This window comes from Salvelinus sp. IW2-2015, linkage group LG7, assembly GCF_002910315.2.
Source record: "Salvelinus sp. IW2-2015 linkage group LG7, ASM291031v2, whole genome shotgun sequence".
Classification (NCBI taxonomy): Eukaryota; Metazoa; Chordata; class Actinopteri; order Salmoniformes; family Salmonidae; genus Salvelinus; species Salvelinus sp. IW2-2015.
This window is the reverse complement of record NC_036847.1, coordinates 12,183,437-12,201,868: the sequence shown is the minus strand read 5'-3', so window position 1 is coordinate 12,201,868 and position 18,432 is coordinate 12,183,437. Positions and strand designations below refer to the sequence as shown.

The 18,432-nt window shown below is 40.8% G+C and overlaps 1 protein-coding gene across 1 annotated transcript; it reads right to left on the bottom strand.

Annotated features, from left to right (window-relative positions):
• Positions 1 to 372: 372 nt before the first annotated feature.
• Positions 373 to 18,391, bottom strand: LOC111966401 (WAP four-disulfide core domain protein 3). Its single transcript, XM_023991005.2, has 6 exons — positions 18,231 to 18,391; positions 17,222 to 17,359; positions 16,464 to 16,601; positions 2,652 to 2,798; positions 1,013 to 1,150; positions 373 to 681 (listed from the first exon to the last, which is right to left on the bottom strand). The coding sequence occupies exons 1-6, from the start codon at positions 18,331 to 18,333 to the stop codon at positions 545 to 547; spliced, it is 801 nt and encodes a 266-aa protein (XP_023846773.1). The 5' UTR covers positions 18,334 to 18,391; the 3' UTR covers positions 373 to 544.
• Between the last annotated feature and the right edge of the window lie 41 nt (positions 18,392 to 18,432).

The following is an 18,432-nucleotide window of genomic DNA, read 5'->3' as shown; positions in this document are numbered from 1 at the left end:
AGGATCAGGACAAAGGATGCATGTTAGAACCAGGTATAAACAGGGCTAATGAGGGTCATGTCCGGTTTAATAGCTCTGCTGAACTCAGTCCATTTAGACAGGGAAGTGGGTATACATTGGCAGGGAACACAGAAACTTTGTGCAGAGTTGGGGGAGGTGTAGTAACACTAGAAACCTGAGTGCTCCAGACAAATCACTGACCAAATAGAAGAATAAGCACTGAATCTYGTGGACAGACAGAACGTGTACATACTTGAGCAATTTCCATTCTTGGTGTTCCATCATTTGTCGTTGTAGCTCAGCGCCGGCTTAAAAAGGCACCCTGGAAACTAGATTTCCACCAACAAGGTAATACATGTACTGGAATGTATATAAAGGCTGCACAGACCGCTTTATTGATTGGAATACAAACAAGTACAACCCCCCCCCCCCTCTAAAAAACAACAACAAGCATTCCTCTTCTTGAAGAAGGAGAACTCTTATTTTTTTATTGAAAAGATTTGAGGAGTGTTGTCACTCCTCTCCAGACCCAAATCTTGCTGTCCTATGAGCATGGCTCACTGCAGGCGTGGCCGCAGGTTGTCCGGCAACACTTCTGTTCCTCGGGGCACTGGCCGTCATGGTAACAGTACTCAGCACACATGGGGGTCCCCTTAGGCAGAGCACAGCGACCAGGTTTCACTAAGGCAACAGAAAAAAGGTGTTTCATTATAAAGTAGCAACATACTGTAGGTTTATGGTAGCAACAGCTTACACGGACTATTCCCATTAAAGTTTTACACTTTCTTATTCTATAGCTGGAATGCTCAGGGTCATATATATAGACTCTATGTGCCTGCATGGATCTTGGAAATGTTCTTAATTGGGTGTCTCAGCTCTAAAGAGAGTGTATGTGAAATATATTGATCTTTGTGTATGAAATGTACATTACAAGCTCCAGCTTTCTTGTTTCCAGAGTAATGCAGCAATAATGAATGCAATGGATGTCTGTCACTCAGGGACCATATCCTACCTGTGTAAGGTGCAATGCAGTCATGCCCACATCCATTGTGGCAGCATTTTTCATCATTGGGGCAGTCACTGTCATTGGAACAGAACTCGGCACACATCCCTGAGCCCCATCGTCTGCGAGGGCAGACTCCTGGCTTTGCTTTGGAAACACAATTTGCAGAGCAGACGTGTCAGGGAACCCAACTTACCACAAAGAGACATGAACCACTTTCTGAAAATTTGTGACTAGATATTTGGTCCCCATCATCAATGTTTCCCTCAGGCCTATGTTCCCTCAAGCCTATGTTCTCTCAGCCTTATGTTCCCTCAGTAATCACTGAAACAATTTCAATCAAAACTGGCACAAATGCTTCTTGTTATAAGGTTAAAAAAATGCTGATTATTTCAGAATCTACACAAATAGTTAAGTAATAATAGTTAAGGGTATATGGGACCTATTGAATATGTGCAATCACTGTGACCTTGACCTTTTGTCAATATTACAGACAAATTGTATTTTCTAAGATTATTATTCATATTTGTTTTGCATCTACTTAAGTAAAAATACATGTAATGCCTTATCGGAGAAGTTCTATGCAAGGTACAAACACATGCATCTTTAACTGTTATTGATGGTTCTAATTTATTAATTCATGCAACATTGGATCAACTCACCAAAAGACCTGTGTACATCAAGGATGTGAAAAACATACACAATGTAAAATATTTGTTTTCACATTAAAGTTTTTGACTATATCTCTCTTTCCAGTTTTTCCTCATCTGAAACACGGGTACATTCCTTGCTCCTCCAAAAATACTATATAAAATACTAATATAGAGATTTWAAAAAAAGGTTACTCCTCTCATTTGGGTTGCCGACTCCTGGTTTAGAAGATAGAAAGAACTGAGGGAATTTTGGGCTGAGGGAACATAGGGCTGAAGGAACTTAGGGCTGAGAGAACATAGGGCTGTGGGAACTGAAGGAACAAAGGGCTGTGGGAACAGACATGGTCCCATACCAACCATTAGTCTGTGCGATTAACGGGGGCTGTGTTTGAGAGACAASGGCGGATCCTGAAAACGGTTCTTCTCACAAAAACGTCTGTAAACTCCGAACGGTTTGAGCTACAAACTATTATGAACCCCACTATAAAAAACGGAGACGCTCACGAACACGCACTGTTTTGCTCTACGAAGCTCACAAGCCACACGAGTCGATAGAAAGCAAAGGTTCTTCTACATAAAAGATCATAGGACACCCCCGAACATATGTCTATAATACTGTAATAAGCTCACATTGTTGCTGTCACAAACTCCAAACTCCACACAGTTGGTACTGACTAGTTGGACATTCATTTCTTACTAAGCAAAACATTTCTGTAAAAAAAATGTTTTATCAGGTTATTGTTTGGTGGACCTCATTTTTTGTTTTTGACATTAGTCAATAATACTCATGAAGGCAACTAATTTGTCAAATTCTTTTTCATTACATTTCTACTTTCATTGTACTGAAAAGAAAATCGTAAAACACTTAATTGAGAGGCTAAATATGAAGGCTGTACATATTGAAGGCTGTACAGATCAATGAAAGTAGTGAAAAAACAGATTTTTGCTAGGTATTGCTGGGCCTGAGGAGGTTAATAAGCCAGTCAGGTTCTTACTGAAGGCAGGTGGGACACACACTGCGCCGCAGTCAAATACGCAGCATTTGTCATCTTTAGGGCAGTCCTCATCGCGGACACATCCCTTGTGTGACGGCACCACGTTCAGAAGCCGCGGGCACTGACCTGCCTTTGGGAGGATTGGCACTGTGAGAGAGCAGGAGGAATCGTTGGAGTGAACTTGGGCGACCTCAAATCACGTTAATTAAACTGTAATTACAAAGTAGGCTACTCTAGCAACATTACGGCAATGGATTACAAAAACAGAAGCTTTTTCGTTCATTTTCGGTACCTGAACATTCAGTGTAGGCTATGCGTAAAATGGCCAAGTGTAAGGTTGGATTGTTTCAACCAGCAAATTTAAATCATAATGGCTGGCTAGTGTTTTTAGTAAGTAAAACAACACAATAAGATGCAAAATAGCCTATACACAATTAGGCCTATATAGGCTAGTCACTTGTGTCTCACATCACATAGGTAGGCCTACATGTCAAATGGCTACTTAAAATAACTAATCAAATTGCCTTACTTTGTTTCATGACAAATAGTGACAAATAATGCAAAGTAATTTTAACAACTCACCTGTAGAATTGCCTCCAGTTTCTGCAGCAGAGATTATTTTCAAATCAAATGCCAACAGAACAATAACCAAAGCACAAAGCGCTGACGAATTCATTTCCATGCTGACTTCTAGACTGTACTTGGAGCAAATAGTCCAAATAGATTTCATAGAAGAGAGACCTGGGCGCGTTCAGTATGAAAAAACGTTGTGCATCGTTCAATTAAACGGAAACGGGGCTGTTCTGAACGACCAGTTGAAAAACGCGGAGGGGTTGGGTTGTTGTTTCAGGCCAGGGTTGGGGAACGGTGTCAGCATAACTGATATATATATGAACGCCAGCATGGACGCTGCCCTTTGAATACGTCACTCATTGCGTCATGCCACCACACCTTATTATACCTCAGTGAGTGACACCCGCCACACCCACCAAACGGAGCAAACATACGTCAAAGTCTGTTCAAGAACGTTGAAGAACGTTTTGGGAAACGTGTCGTTCAGTACAAACCGTCACGCAACGTAGCAAACGGTTAGTCGAACTGAACGCACCCCAAATGAGAGCCCAACGCATGGGGAACAATAGGCCTGCAGGGTCCCTATGTCCCTCATTTTACATTCCGAGTTCGGATCGAACACTTGCTTAGGTCACATCTAATAACAATTATTAAAGAGGCAATATGGAACTTTTTACGTGGGTTGCTATTGATCCAAAAAGGGTGCCCCAAATGGACAGGAACGTTGCAAAGAAATTAGAACAGATATTCATAATTGGACAAAAAGGGGAACACCTCCCTAAACCCATCAGCAAAAGCAAATATTGTTAGCCTAAAACTAAGGATTTGTATGGTTTTGGATAAGAAATTGATGAATATTACATGAATCATACAGCCAACATGTACATGGGTGTCAGGTAGCCTAAGGGCTAGAGTGTTTGGCCAGTAACAGAAAGGTTGTGAGATCGAATCTACAAGCCTACAAGGTGAAAAATCTGTCGACGTGCCCTTGAGCAAGGCCCTTAACCTTAATTGCTTCCGGCTTGTTGTTGATAATAGCAGACCCTGGCTGTGACACCACTCTCTGAAGGTGTATCAGGGAGAGTTGTGATATGCAAAAAAACACATTTCCATTCACACATGCATATTAAAACACACTTGAACATGTGCGAAATAGGACAAATATAAGCACCACCAAATTGTTATTAACATTCAAGCTGAAATTTGCCATATACAATGAAACTGTATTAAAAAATACCCTAACTGAACGTCAAATGAGATGGTAATTCAATGACTGAAAGGATTTCTGTTGGASTGCTGGTGACATCCCATAACGCATAATGATTCATAAACGAAATGTTTCAAATCAAATTGTATTTGTCTCATGCGCCGAATACAACAGGTGTACAGTCGTGGCCAAAAGTTGAGAATTACACAAATATTAATTTTCACAAAGTCTGCTGCCTCAGTTTGTATGATGACAATTTGCATATACTCCAGAATGTTATGAAGAGTGATCAGATGAATTGCAATTAATTGCAAAGTCCCTTTTTGCCATGAAAATGAACTGAATCCCCCAAAAACATTTCCACTGCATTTCAGCCCTGCCACAAAAGGACCAGCTGACATCATGTCAGTGATTCTCTCGTTAACACAGGTGTGAGTGTTGACGAGGACAAGGCTGGNCTGTCATGCTGATTGAGTTCGAATAACAGACTGGAAGCTTTAAAAGGAGGGTGGTGCTTGGAATCATTGTTCTTCCTCTGTCAACCATGGTTACCTGCAAGGAAACACGTGCCGTCATCATTGCTTTGCACAAAAAMGGCTTCACAGGTGTAACAGGGTTATATTGGTGATTCCCCTAGCCACTTTATTGTTAGGCCAATGGGTTTTTGGTTTTAGTTTTGTCTTGCCTTCACCTACTCAACATGGCATCTTATTGGCTGGTTTGCATAGCTTGCTTACGAGGGAGGATGTTTCAGTTAGAATCGTACCAGTGAACAAGCACCAAACCAGCGGTAAGTTGTTGGTTGCAAAGCAAAAAATGATTTTTATACTCCCAAGTGATGATTTAAATGTACAATTTATATCAATTTGTTTGTAAATGTTATTCGAACATCACACAATAGATGCAGCATTTTTTGGTTAATATTTGTTGTGCATTTTGTTGTAAAGAATTCCCGCTAATACTAGCTAGCAACTTAATGTGTCTGGTGGGGGGGGGTTCATATATTTTGTACAGTGCGTGAGTGCAGAGTTGGATGGTGAGCGGTGCATTGCATGACGTGCAATTTTGTGCTGCTCCTATCAGGTACATTGTTAAATATATTATATTGTATATTGTAATTGTATTATTTTGGTAACTACATGCCCAGTGAACAAGCACCAAACCAGCGTAAGTGAGTGCAGTTGGATGGTGAGCCGTGCATTGCATGACGTGTAATTTTGTGCTGTTCCTGTAGTGCCTTGCGGTCGGAGGCCGAGCAATTGCCATACCAGGCAGTGATGCAACCCGTCAGGAGGCTCTCGATGGTGCAGCTGTAAAACCTTTTGAGGATCTGAGGACCCATGCCAAATCTTTTCATTCTCCTAACAGGGAATAGGTTTAGTTGTGCCCTCTTCACGACTGTCTTGGTGTGCTTGGACCATGTTAGTTTGTTGGTGATGTGGACGCCAAGGAACTTGAAGCTCTCAACCTGCTCCACTACAGCCCTGTCAATGAGAATGGGGGCGTGCTCGGTCCTCCTTTTACTGTAGTCCACAATCATCTCCTTTGTCTTGTTCATGTTGAGGGAGAGGTTGTTGTCCTTGCACCACACGGTCAGGTCTCTGACCTCCTCCCTATAGGCTGTCTCATCATTGTCGGTGATCAGGCCTACCACTGTTGTGTCATCAGCAAACTTAATGATGGTGTTGGAGTTGTGCCTGGCCGTGCAGTCATGCAGTCATGTGTGAACAGGGAGTACAGGAGGGGGCTGATCACCCACCCCTGAGGGGCCCCTGTGTTGAGGATCAGCGTGGCGGATGTGTTGTTACCTACCCTTACCACCTGGGGATGGCCTGTCAGGAAGTCCAGGATCCAGTTGCAGAGGGAGGTGTTTAGTCCCAGGGTCCTTAGCTTAGTGATGAGCTTTGAGGGCACTATGGTGTTGAACACTGAGCTGTAGTCAATGAATAGCATTCTCACATAGGTGTTCCTTTTGTCCAGTGTGACAGGGCAGGGTGCAGTGCAATAGCGATGCATCATCTGTGGATCTGTTGGTGCCGTATGCTAATTAGAGTGGGTCTAGGGTTTCTGGGATAATGGTGTTGATGTGAGCCATGACCAGTCTTTCAAAGCATTTCATGTCTACAGACATGAGTACTATGGGTCAGTAGTCTTGAAACATGTTGGTATTACAGACTCAGACAGGGAGAGGTTGAAAATGTCAGTGAAGACACTTGGTCAGGGCATGCTCGGAGTACACGTACTGGTAATCCGTCTGGCCCTGTGGCCTTGTAAATGTTGACCTGTTTGAAGGTCTTACTCACATCGGCGGTGGAGAGCGTGATCACACAGTRGTCCGGAACAGCTGATGCTCTAATGCATATTTCAGTGTTACTTGCCTCGAAGCAAGCGTATAAGTTATTTAGCTCATCTGGTAGGCTCTTGTCACTGGGCAACTCTTGGCTGTGATTCCCTTTGTAGTCTGTAAAAGTTTGCAAGCCCTGCCACATTTATTTGGACTTTTTTAACTAGGCAAGTCAGTTAAGAACAAATTCTTATTTTTAATGACAGACTAGGAACCGTGGGTTAACTGTTTTGTTCAGGGGCAGAACAACAGATTTTTAGCTTGTCAGCTCGTGGATTTGATTTTGCAAACTTTCGGTTACTAGTTCAACGCTCTAACCACTAGGCTACCCTGCCACCCACATCAGTCACTGGTTTTATCAATAAGTGCATCGAGGTAAGTGCAAGCCCTGCCACATCCGACGAGCGTTGGAGCCGGTGTAGTACGACTCGATCTTAATCCTGTATTGACACTTTGCCTTTTTGATGGTTCGTCGGAGGGCATAGCGGGATTTCTTATAAGCTTCCGGGTTAGAGTCCCGCTCCTTGAAAGCGGTACCTCTACCCTTTAACTCAGTGTGAATGTTGCCTGTAATCCATGGCTTCTGGTTGGGGTATGTACATACAGTCACTGTGGGGACGATGTTCTCGATACAGTTATTGATATCACCAGTGACCGATGCAGTGTACTCCTCAATGTCATCGGAAGAATCGTGGAACATATTCCAGTCTGTGCTAGCAATGCAGTCTTGTAGTTTAGCATCTGCTTCATCTTACCACTTTTTTATAAACCGAGTCACTGGTGCTTGTAAGCAGGAATCAGGAGGATAGAATTATAGTCAGATTTGCCAAATAGAGGGCGAGGGAGAGTCTTGTTCGCATCTCTGTGTGTGGAGTAAAGGTGGTCTAGAATTGTTTCCCCTCTGGTTGCACATTTAACCTTCTGATAGAAATGAGGTAAAACTGTTTTAAGTTTCCCTGCATTAAAGTCCCCTGCCACTTGGAGCGTCGCCTCGATGAGCGATTTCCTGTTTGCTTATGGCGATATACAGCTCTTTGAGCGTGGTTTTATTGCCAGCATGAGTCTGGTGGTATGTAGACAGCTACGAAAAATACAGATGAAAACTCTCTAGGAAGATAGTGTGGTCTACAGCTTTTCATGAGATACTCTTCCTCAGGCGAGCAAAGCCTCGAGACTTCCTTAGATATTGTGCACCAGCTGTTGTTCAAATATATATGCATATGCACCCGCCCCGTGTCTTACCAGAGGCTGCTGTTTTGTGCTGCCGATGGAGTGTATAACCCGCCAGCTGTATGTTCTTAATGTCATCGTTCAGCCACYACTCGGTGAAACATAAGATATTACAGTTTTTAATGTCCCGTTGGTAGGATATACGTGCTTTCAGCTCGTCCCATTTATTTTCCAGCGATTGAACATTATCTAGCAGGACGGAAGGCAAGGGCAGATTAGCCACTCGTCACCTGATCCTCGCAAGGCACCCTGATCTTTTCCACTAAATCTCAGTTTCCTTTTCCAACGAATCACAGGGATCTGGGCCTGGTCGGGTGTCTATGGTAGCATATCCCTCCTATCTGACTCATTGAAGAAGAACTCTTTGTCCAGTTTGAGGTGAGCAATCGCAGTTCTGATGTCCAGAAGCTCTTTTCGGTCATAAGAGACGGTAGCAGCAACATTATGTACAGAACAAGTTACGAACAACGTGAAAAAACAAACAAAATAGCATGGTTGGTTAAGAGCCAATAAGAACTCAGCCCTCCTCTCCGGCGCCATGTAAAGAGATAGCACTCTGTTGATTGTTTGAGTTTGGGAAATGGTTGGATTCCGTTGCCTGTATATTGTAGAATATTTTTGTTGTTGTTGTTAAAAACGTATAATTCACCTTTAGGATGGTCTTTAGGCCTACACATTTACTCAGCTGTCATGGTTATGTTGGGCAGGTGAATAAGCGTTCTTTCTTTGACTACACTGACATCTGGTGGCTTAGATTAGACAACTATTTGGCGGACAAGATAAATGCTCAACATTGGATTTTCTTACATTATCACTTTTATAATGTACACCTCCATAAACAAAGTAATTACTATATTTCAATTTCCCTCCAAATTACGCTGTAGGACTATACTCATCACATTATATGTGGCTGACTGAGACAACTTAGGTTAGATAAAGAGGAGATAGCCTATTGCCTAATAAGAAAATATATAACATGTTGTGGTTCATATAATGATAAAATGCATATGTCCGAGGAGGGGAATTTGGGAATATCGGACTGAGAACTCAGAGGGGTAGCACTAGCAACATACACTACTTATTATACAGTGATATTCACAGAACATTAAGCTGACAATTTGTCAAGGGCCACCAACACTTCTGAGATCAGCCAGGAACCAATTCATAGCACGGCCCATTTTTCCAGTCCATAGCTCATCACCTTGCCAGCATGACATGGAGATCGGCCCAAAACGGAAATGATCTATTTCACTAGATTCCCACATGAGTCTGAAACAGAATGTAATCATGTAGAATTAAATACTGTATTCGGTAGCACTTTATAATAACTCCACGTAATAAAGCATTTATAATGGCTTGGTTAATATTTTATGAATAATTTATTAAATCATTACTCCCACATTTGTCAATGTTAGTTACCTAGTTATTCACACATGCACACATTTAAAAACAACTTGTAAAGTATTTCATAATATTCATAAGACCATTACATAAGATTACATCTTTATAAACTACTTTACTAATCACCAGTTAAGTCTTTTTGCGTGGCCTCATCTAAAGTGTGGGCAACTTATACTTAAATACTAAATACTTTCTAAACAATAAGCACACAATATTCCAAAACGGTCACGCTGTTGTGATGTGTAACTTCAGACAACCTCTATGCTGTGTAACATAACGTTTTTAGTCCACAAATGTTTTTCTTAATTACATAAATGCTTCAAAATTCACAAAAAGTGACTTTAGCTGATGAACTATGAAATACCACATATGGAATCATGTAGTAAACCAAAAAGTGTTGAACAAATCAAAATATATTTTAGATTCTTCAAAGTAGCCACCATTTGTCTTGATGACAGCTTTGCACACTCTTGGCAGTCTCTCAATCAGCTTCACAAGGTAGTCACCTGGAATGCATTTCAATTAACAGGTGTGCCTTGTTAGACGTTAATTTGTGGAGTTCCATTCCTTCTTAATGCGTTTGAGTCAAGCAGTTATTTTGTGACAATAGCCCTATTTGGTAAAAGACCAAGTCCATATTATGGCAAGAACAGCTCAAATAAGCAAAGAGAAATGACAATCCATCATTACTTTAAGACATGAAACTCAGTCAATGTGGAACATTTCAAGAACTTTGAAAGTTTCTTCAAGTGTAGTCGCAAAAACCATCAAGTGCTATGATGAGTCTGGCTCTCATGAGGATCGCCTCAGGAAAAGAAGACCCAGAGTTACCTCTGCTGCAGAGGATAAGTTCATTAGAGATACCAGCCTCAGAATTTGCAGCCAAATAAATGCTTCACAGAGTTCAAGTAACAGACACATCTCATCATCAACTGTTCAGAGGAGACTGCGTGAATCAGGCGTTCATGGTCGAAATGCTGCAAAGAAACCACTACTAAAGGACACCAATAATAAGAAGAGACTTGCTTGGGCCAAGAAACACGTGCAATGGACATTATACCGGTGGAAATCTGTCCTTTGGTCTGATGAGTCCTAATTTGAGATTTTTGGTTCCAACCGCTGTCTTTGTGAGACACAGAGTAGGTGAACGGATGATCTCCGCATGTGTGGTACCCACCATGAAGCATGGAGGTGTGATGTGTGGGGGTGCTTTGCTGGTGACACTGTCAGTAATTTATTTAGAATTCAAGGCACACTTAACGAGCATGGCTACCACAGCATTCGGCAGCGATACACCATCCCATCTGGTTTGCGCTTAGTGGGACTGTAATTTGTTTTTCCACAGGACAATGACCCAACACACCTCCAGGCTGTGTAAGGGCTACTTGACCAAGAAGGATAGTGATGGAGTGCTGCATCAGATGACCTGGCCTCTACAATCACCCGAACCTCAACCCAATTGAGATGGTTTGGGATAAGTTGGACCGCAGAGTGAAGGAAAAGCAGCTAACAAGTGCTCAGCATATGTGGGAAGTACAAAACACTTTTTCACCGCAATAGGTTTGATAAATTCACCTCCGAAGGTGAAATGTMTACTTACATTCTGAAATCTTGCTCTGATTTATCATCCAAAGGGTCCCAGAGATAACATGAAGTGTCGTTTTGTTAGATAAAATCCTTTTTCATATCCTAAAAAGCTCCATATAGCATGCACGATCGATTTTGTACTGTTTGCAATGAAAGGAATCTGTAAAAATCTAACCATAAACGTTGTTTCAACCGGTCAATTCACGTTCGTATGTATTCCTCAGAGATCATAGAATGTAACCAGACTTCACTATATCATTTGTTGTGTTGTATATGTTGTATATRCTATAGGACGCCTTCATGGCACACCTTCATGGCACGCGTGTCTTCATTTGATCGACTGTATCTTTGTCAAATAAGCACCAATCGGGGTCAAACAAAGCTAGCTAGATAGCCAATGAGCTGGGCTTTACGGGAGTATCCCTGTCTGGGTCGCAAAATGTAGGCGCTAACCTTTTGCGACAGCATGCCTTTTCATTTTGGATAAAAAGTATTAGAATATTCAGAGTTATGAAGATATGAAAACTGGTTAAAATACGGCTACTAATACTGGAAAAGATAAATCAAAGTCCAAGCATACAGATTTGACGATATTCTTGCAGAAAAATGGAACATGAATGCCAATGTCTCCTTCACGTTTTGCCAAAATGTACCTGGGTGACTTCACACTAAATGTCATGTAGGTCGCTCATTCTTCAAGTTATCCGTCTGAAACGTTGCACATAAACTGCTGTCATCTTGTGGACACCATCGGAATTACAACCAGAGTGATGGCTAGAATTGGGACCTTTCTATTGCATTACAAAGATGGTGGTAGAAAAAAACGGGTTGTTTTTTTCTTTGTATTTTCTTCTACCAGATCTATTGTGTTATATTCTCCTACATTCAATTCACATTTCCACAAACTTCAAAGTGTTTCCTTTCGAATGGTACCAAGAATATGCATATCCTTGCTTCAGGGCCTGAGCTACAGGTTAGTTAGATTTGGTATGTCATTTTATGCAAAAATTGAAAAAAATGGGGCTCTCCAGTATAATTTTCAAATTAAGCCAAACATAGTTGGTTACTATTTAAATGTTATCCTCCAGAAGAGGCAGAACATAGGCTATATAATGTCTAATCTCAAAAGTACTTACAGAGGAAAAAAACATTTTCTTGTAGCGAATGTATAAGGAAGGTATCATGTTAATGAATGACATTGTAAACAACYAAGGTAAAATTATGTCACACAAGCAATTAATCACGGTGTAAGGAAATGTATGCTCAATACAAAATTATAACCAGTTCATCGCAGCTCTGCCACAAAAATGGAAGAGGKAATTACTTAAAAGAGAAAGGAATTCATTAATCGTAAATGGCTTAAAATGACCAATATAAATCGTAACATGTATCAGTTTCCCTTATGGTCAAGAGGGTTGACAACTATACCGCATTAAATTCAAGATAGTTGGGAACAGATTTTCGATATCCCAATACCATGGCATCAGATTTATGAAATAATATACAATGTAACAATTGAAGCATCGACCCTTTCTTTTCAATTGAAGCTATTATTAATCTTCCACAGTTTGATGTCAGAGTAGCTCACCATTGTCCCAGGGAGCATTTGGACTACCTCCAAGTCATATCGCATCTCACGCACCAGGGTTGTCCCCTTTGTGTGTCCCAAGTTGTTTCCACCGAGATGGATGACTGTATTCACGGTCACACCTCGTCTCAGCGAGAGAGAATATTTCAGAACCCTTCCACTGAGAACTGCTTTGCTAAATTTCGGGATTGTGTAGTCATCTATCTAGCCAGCTACATTGTGTAATCGCATAGTAAATATTTGCTTCAGTCTTTGTTTCCTTGCTCTCGCCAATTTTCTTTGAGCAATGATCAGTAGGATTATGAGCAGGGATCTTATCAATAAATACAATTTAAAAACGCACAACTTTGTGAAGATTCACAAGGAGAGCATGTGCTAAACTCTATTTAAACTGGGATGCTGATAGGCTGACTGTCACGCCCTGACCGTAGAGATCCTTTTTATGTCTCTATGTTGGTTGGTCAGGGTGTGAGTTTGGGTGGGCATTCTATGTCTGGTGTTCTATGTTGGCCTTGTTTTTGTATTTATATGTGTTTGGCCTGGTATGGTTCCCAATCAGAGGCAGCTGTCTATCGTTGTCTATGATTGAGAACCATACTTAGGTAGTCTGTTCCCACCTGTGTTTGTGGGTGGTTATTTTCTGTTTAGTGTTTGTTGCACCTTTCAGAACTGTTCGTTGGTCGTTTTGTTGTTTTTGTTCACATATTCATCTTTATTAAAAGTATTATGGATACGTACCACGCTGCACTTTGGTCCTCCTCTCCTTCTCCCGACGACAATCGTTACATTGACAGCCATGATATATCAGAACGTATACCACTGGTATGACAAATAATTTATTTTTACACCTTTAATTACATTGGTAACCTATTTATAATAGCAATAAGGCTCCTCGGAGGTTTGTGGTGTATGGCCAATATACCACGGCTAAGGGCWGTATATCCAGGCACTCCGTTTTGCATCGTGCTGAGAACAGTCCTTAGCATGGTATATTGGCCATATACCACACCTCCTCGTGCCTTATTGCTTAATTATAATGTTGTATAATAAGGTTGCATGATCACCTTCCGGTGTAAAAAACATGGAAATTAAAAACAAAAAACTATGTTTAAAGTGAGAAAAGGCATTGGTCTGAAGCCGGAAAATTAAAGATATTCACGAGCACCACATGAGTCTCAAATAAACCCCTAAAAACCCAAGCACAGGTGTTCAAAATCTTGTTTTATTCAAATTCAGCAGTCCACATCCACAGTTTGTCAATTGACATACCGTCCATGAAGTTGGTCCAGATTCCATAAAAGCTATGATCATTTTTAATTATTGCATAAAYTCATCCGTTTTCAAAGACATAATTGTACATGTAATAATTTGTATTTTCTACTTATTTCTTATAATGATTAAGAATTTCCAATAAAGCTTCAATGGCTCAGTGCAGGCGTAGAATCAACATATCCGGAAACACTTCTGTTCCTCGGGCACTGGCCATCTTTGTAACAGTACTCGGCACACATGTAGGTCCCCTTGGGCAGGACACAGCGACCGGGCTTCACTATGGTAACAGAGAAAAAGCGGTCAGTTATACAGTAGAAACATACGTGTAATAGGAATTTCCAGGTTAACAATCGAGAAAAGCAGTCGCAGGTAAAGTCAATCAAATCTATCCATAATAAATCTATCCATATAAAATGTATATGTACAATGTATGTGCATGTATATGTAGCAGAAAAGCTGTAAAAAAAAAGAAAAAGATATTTGACCTCCAAAGAGGTGGAGGACACAGTTTATTAAAATTTGCAACAGGGAGACACTTCCAGCACAGAGAAAAAGTCTAACTGGCATCTTGGAGACCTGTCTCTTATACACATCTAGATGTGTATAAGAGACAGCAATGTATGTGCATGTATATGTAGCAGAAAAGCTGTAAAAAAAAAGAAAAAGATATTTGACCTCCAAAGAGGTGGAGGACACAGTTTATTAAAATTTGCAACAGGGAGACACTTCCAGCACAGAGAAAAAGTCTAACTGGCATCTTGGAGACATGCCCTTTACATTCTAATCAGACAGCACCAAATGTTCTGTAAACACCAGCTCTAGAGGCTTGTAGGAAGTCAAAACAAACAGGCTGTCAGCTGCTACAGAATCACACAGTGTTCACAGAATGTCATCAATACAATATAACAGTGAATAATCAGTGTGTCCTCGATCCTGGTACTTGGACATCCAGTCTGGCGCCAATCACTATCAACACACATGCTGTCTCTTATACACATCTAGATGTGTATAAGAGACAGATGTATGTGTGCCCTTCAGGAGGGTGAATGGGCAAGACAACAGACGTAAGTGCCTTTAAACAGGGTATGGTATTAGGTGCCAGGCGCACCAGTTTGACTGTGTCAAGAACTGCAACGCTGCTGGGTTTTTCATGCTCAACAATTTCCTGTGTGTATCAAGATTTTTTACAMTTTTTATTTATTTTAKTTTTATTTAACTAGGCAAGTCAGTTAAGAACAAATTCTTATTTTCAATGACGGCCTAGGAACCGTGGGTTAACTGCCTTGTTCTTAACGACTGATTTTTACCTTGTCAGCTCGGGGATTTGCTCTTGCAACCTTTCGGTTACTAGTCCAAAGATCTAACCCCTAGGCTACCCTCCGCCAACGGTCCACCAACCAAAGGACATCCAGCCAACATAACACAACTGTGAGAAGCATTGGAGTCAACATGGGCCAGCATCCCTATGGACTGCTTTCAACACCTTGTAGAGTRCATGCCTTGATGAATTGAAYCTTTTCTGAGGGCAAAAGGGGGTGCAACTCAAAATAGGAAAGTGTTCCTAACGTTTGGTATACTCGGAGTGTATAGATGTTGCACAACATCTTGGAAATCTTCTTAATTTAGTGTCTCAGCTCTAAAGAGAGTGTATGTGAAAYKTATATATCTATGTGTATGAAATGTACATTACAAGCTCCAGCWTTCTTGWTTCCAGAGTAAWGCAGCAATAATGAATGSAATGGATGTGTGTATCTGTCACTCTGGGACCATATCCTACCTGTGTKGGTGCAATGCAACATCCATTGTGGCAGCATTTTTCATCATTGGGGCAGTCACTGTCATTGGAACAMAACTCTGCACATATCCCTGAGCCCCATCGTCTACGAGGGCACACTCCAGGCTTTGCTTTGGGACAACACAATTTAACCAGACATGTCAGGGAACCCAACTTACCATAAAGAGACATGAACATGGACAAAATTGGACTGAACCATTTTCTGAAAATCTGTCATATTTGTGTGGAGATGTTTACGATAAATAGGAATTTGCATTTGTAGGAAGTCAAAACAGAAAGGTGGTGACATTGTCAGCTGCTATAGAATCACACAGTGTTCCACAATGTCATCAATACAATACAACAGTGAATAATCAGTGTGTCCTCGGTCCTTCTACTGGGACCTCCAGTCTGGCGCCAATCACTATCAACAGATATGAGAACAATCCATGACATTCAACATCAAGTCTAGTGACCATCAACCCACACCTTGAATGTCACAAGTAGAACAATGGAAATCATGTGTATTACAGAAACTCTATGCTAAACATTATGTTGATCACTCTAAATTAAATATGAACTTTACCGGTCTTATATGTCCCCATTAGAAAATGTTTATGGTGCATATATATATATATATATGTATATAACTCTAAAGGCCTACATGGCTCTCAGAAATCTTCTTAATTGAGTGTCTCAGCACTAAAGAGAGTGTATGTGAAATATATTGATCTATGTGTATGAAATGTACATTACAAGCTCAGCTTTCTTGTTTCCAGAGTAATGCAGGAATAATGAATGCAATGGATGTCGGTCACTCTGGGACCATATCCTACCTGTGTACGGTGCAATGCAGACATGCCCACATCCATTGTGGCAGCATTTTTCATCATTGGGGCAGTCACTGTCATCGGAACATAACTCTGCACACGTCCCTACGCCCCATCGTCTACGAGGGCACACTCCAGGCTTTGCTTTGGGACAACACAATTTGAGCAGACATGTCAGGGAACCGAACTTACCACAAAGACACAAGAACATGGACACAAATACACTGAACCATTTTCTGAAAATCTGTCATATTTGTGTGGAGATGGTTACGATAAATGTTAGCTGCTACAGAATCACACAGTGGTCACAGAATGTCATCAGTACAATACAACAGTGAATAATCAGTGTGTCCTCGATCCTGGTACTTGGACATCCAGTCTGGCGTCAATCACTTTCAACAGATATGAGAACAATCCATAACATTCAGCATCAAGTCTAGTGACCATCAACCCACACCTTGAGTGTCACAACTKGAATACTGGAAATATTGTGTATTACATAGACTGTATACGCTAAATGTTTTGTTGGTCACTCTAAACTAAATATGATCTTTAGCGTTCTTACATTTCCCCATTACAAATAGGTTTATGGTAGGATCTTGTCAGCCTACACTGACTCTTCCATTTGAAGTCTTTCTATTATGTGACTTCTTAATTGAGTGTCTTAGCTCTAAAGAGAGCTCCAGCATTCTTGTTTCCAGAGTAATGCAGCAATAATGAATGCAATAGACGTGTGTATCTGTCACTCTGGGACCATATCCTACCTGTGTAAGGTGCAATGCAGTCATGCCCACATCCGTTGTGACAGCATTTTTCATCATTGGGGCAGTCACTGTCACTGGAACATAACTCTGCACATATCCCTATGGCCCATCGTCTATGAGGGCACACTCCAGGCTTTGCTTTGGGACAACACAAATTGAGCAGATGTCAGGGAACCCAACATACCACAAAGAGACATGAACATAGACACAATTGGACTGAACCAATTTATGAAAATCTATCATGTTTGTGTCGAGATGGATTTGACAAATATGCATTTGAATCTCTGGAAAGTTTGTAGGCCATACTCCAAGTAATTTTGTGTCTAATTAATAGTTTTGGAGACATTTGTCCCCGATCATCAATGTTTCCCCCATAACACCCATGAAAATGCATGACAGCCTTCTGAATACTCACAATCTATTGGTTCACATAATGTAGGTTGAAAACATTGTATGTTAACTAAACAGGGCTGTGCAACTGGTTACACACAGACACACAAACAGTGCTTTTAAGATGCCCAAGTAATAATTTATAGTTGAATGAACATATGAGACAAGTTGACAAACACATCATTATATGTTGACTGAGTTGTTGCATACGTTTTCTCAAGTTGGAGCTAAGTTTGGGCCAACTAAAAATGTTAAGTTCAGGTAACACTTTTATCTAGAAGTTGAATAAACTGAAAAAGGCTTTGGAACCACTTACTTCATAATAATTCGTTGAAACAACTAGAATTGTTTTTACAGTGTATGCATAAAATGGCCAAGGGTAGGCTGGATTGATTCATAGTCAATAATGGCTGGCTTGTATTTCTTAGTAAGGTAGCAACAAAATAGGTTGCAAAGGGGCAATGCACAATTATAGGCTATTGTTTATAACCACTTAGGTAGGCTATAACACCTAAGTCAAGTGTAGCAGGCTTCTTCATAAAACTCATCAAATTATCACAGTTTGTTTCATGACAAATAATGACAAATAATGCAAAGTAGGCTAATTAGAACAACTCACCTATAGATGTGCCTCCCGTTTCTGCAGCAGAGACTATTTTCAAATCTACAAATGCCAACAGAGAAAGAACCAAAGCACAACGCGCTGAACAATTCATGTCCATGCTGACTTCAAGACTGTTAGAGCAATTGCAGTCCACATCAATTTCATAGCAGAGGAGGAGACCATATACGTATTAACCTTAGATGACTAAGAGGGGGCG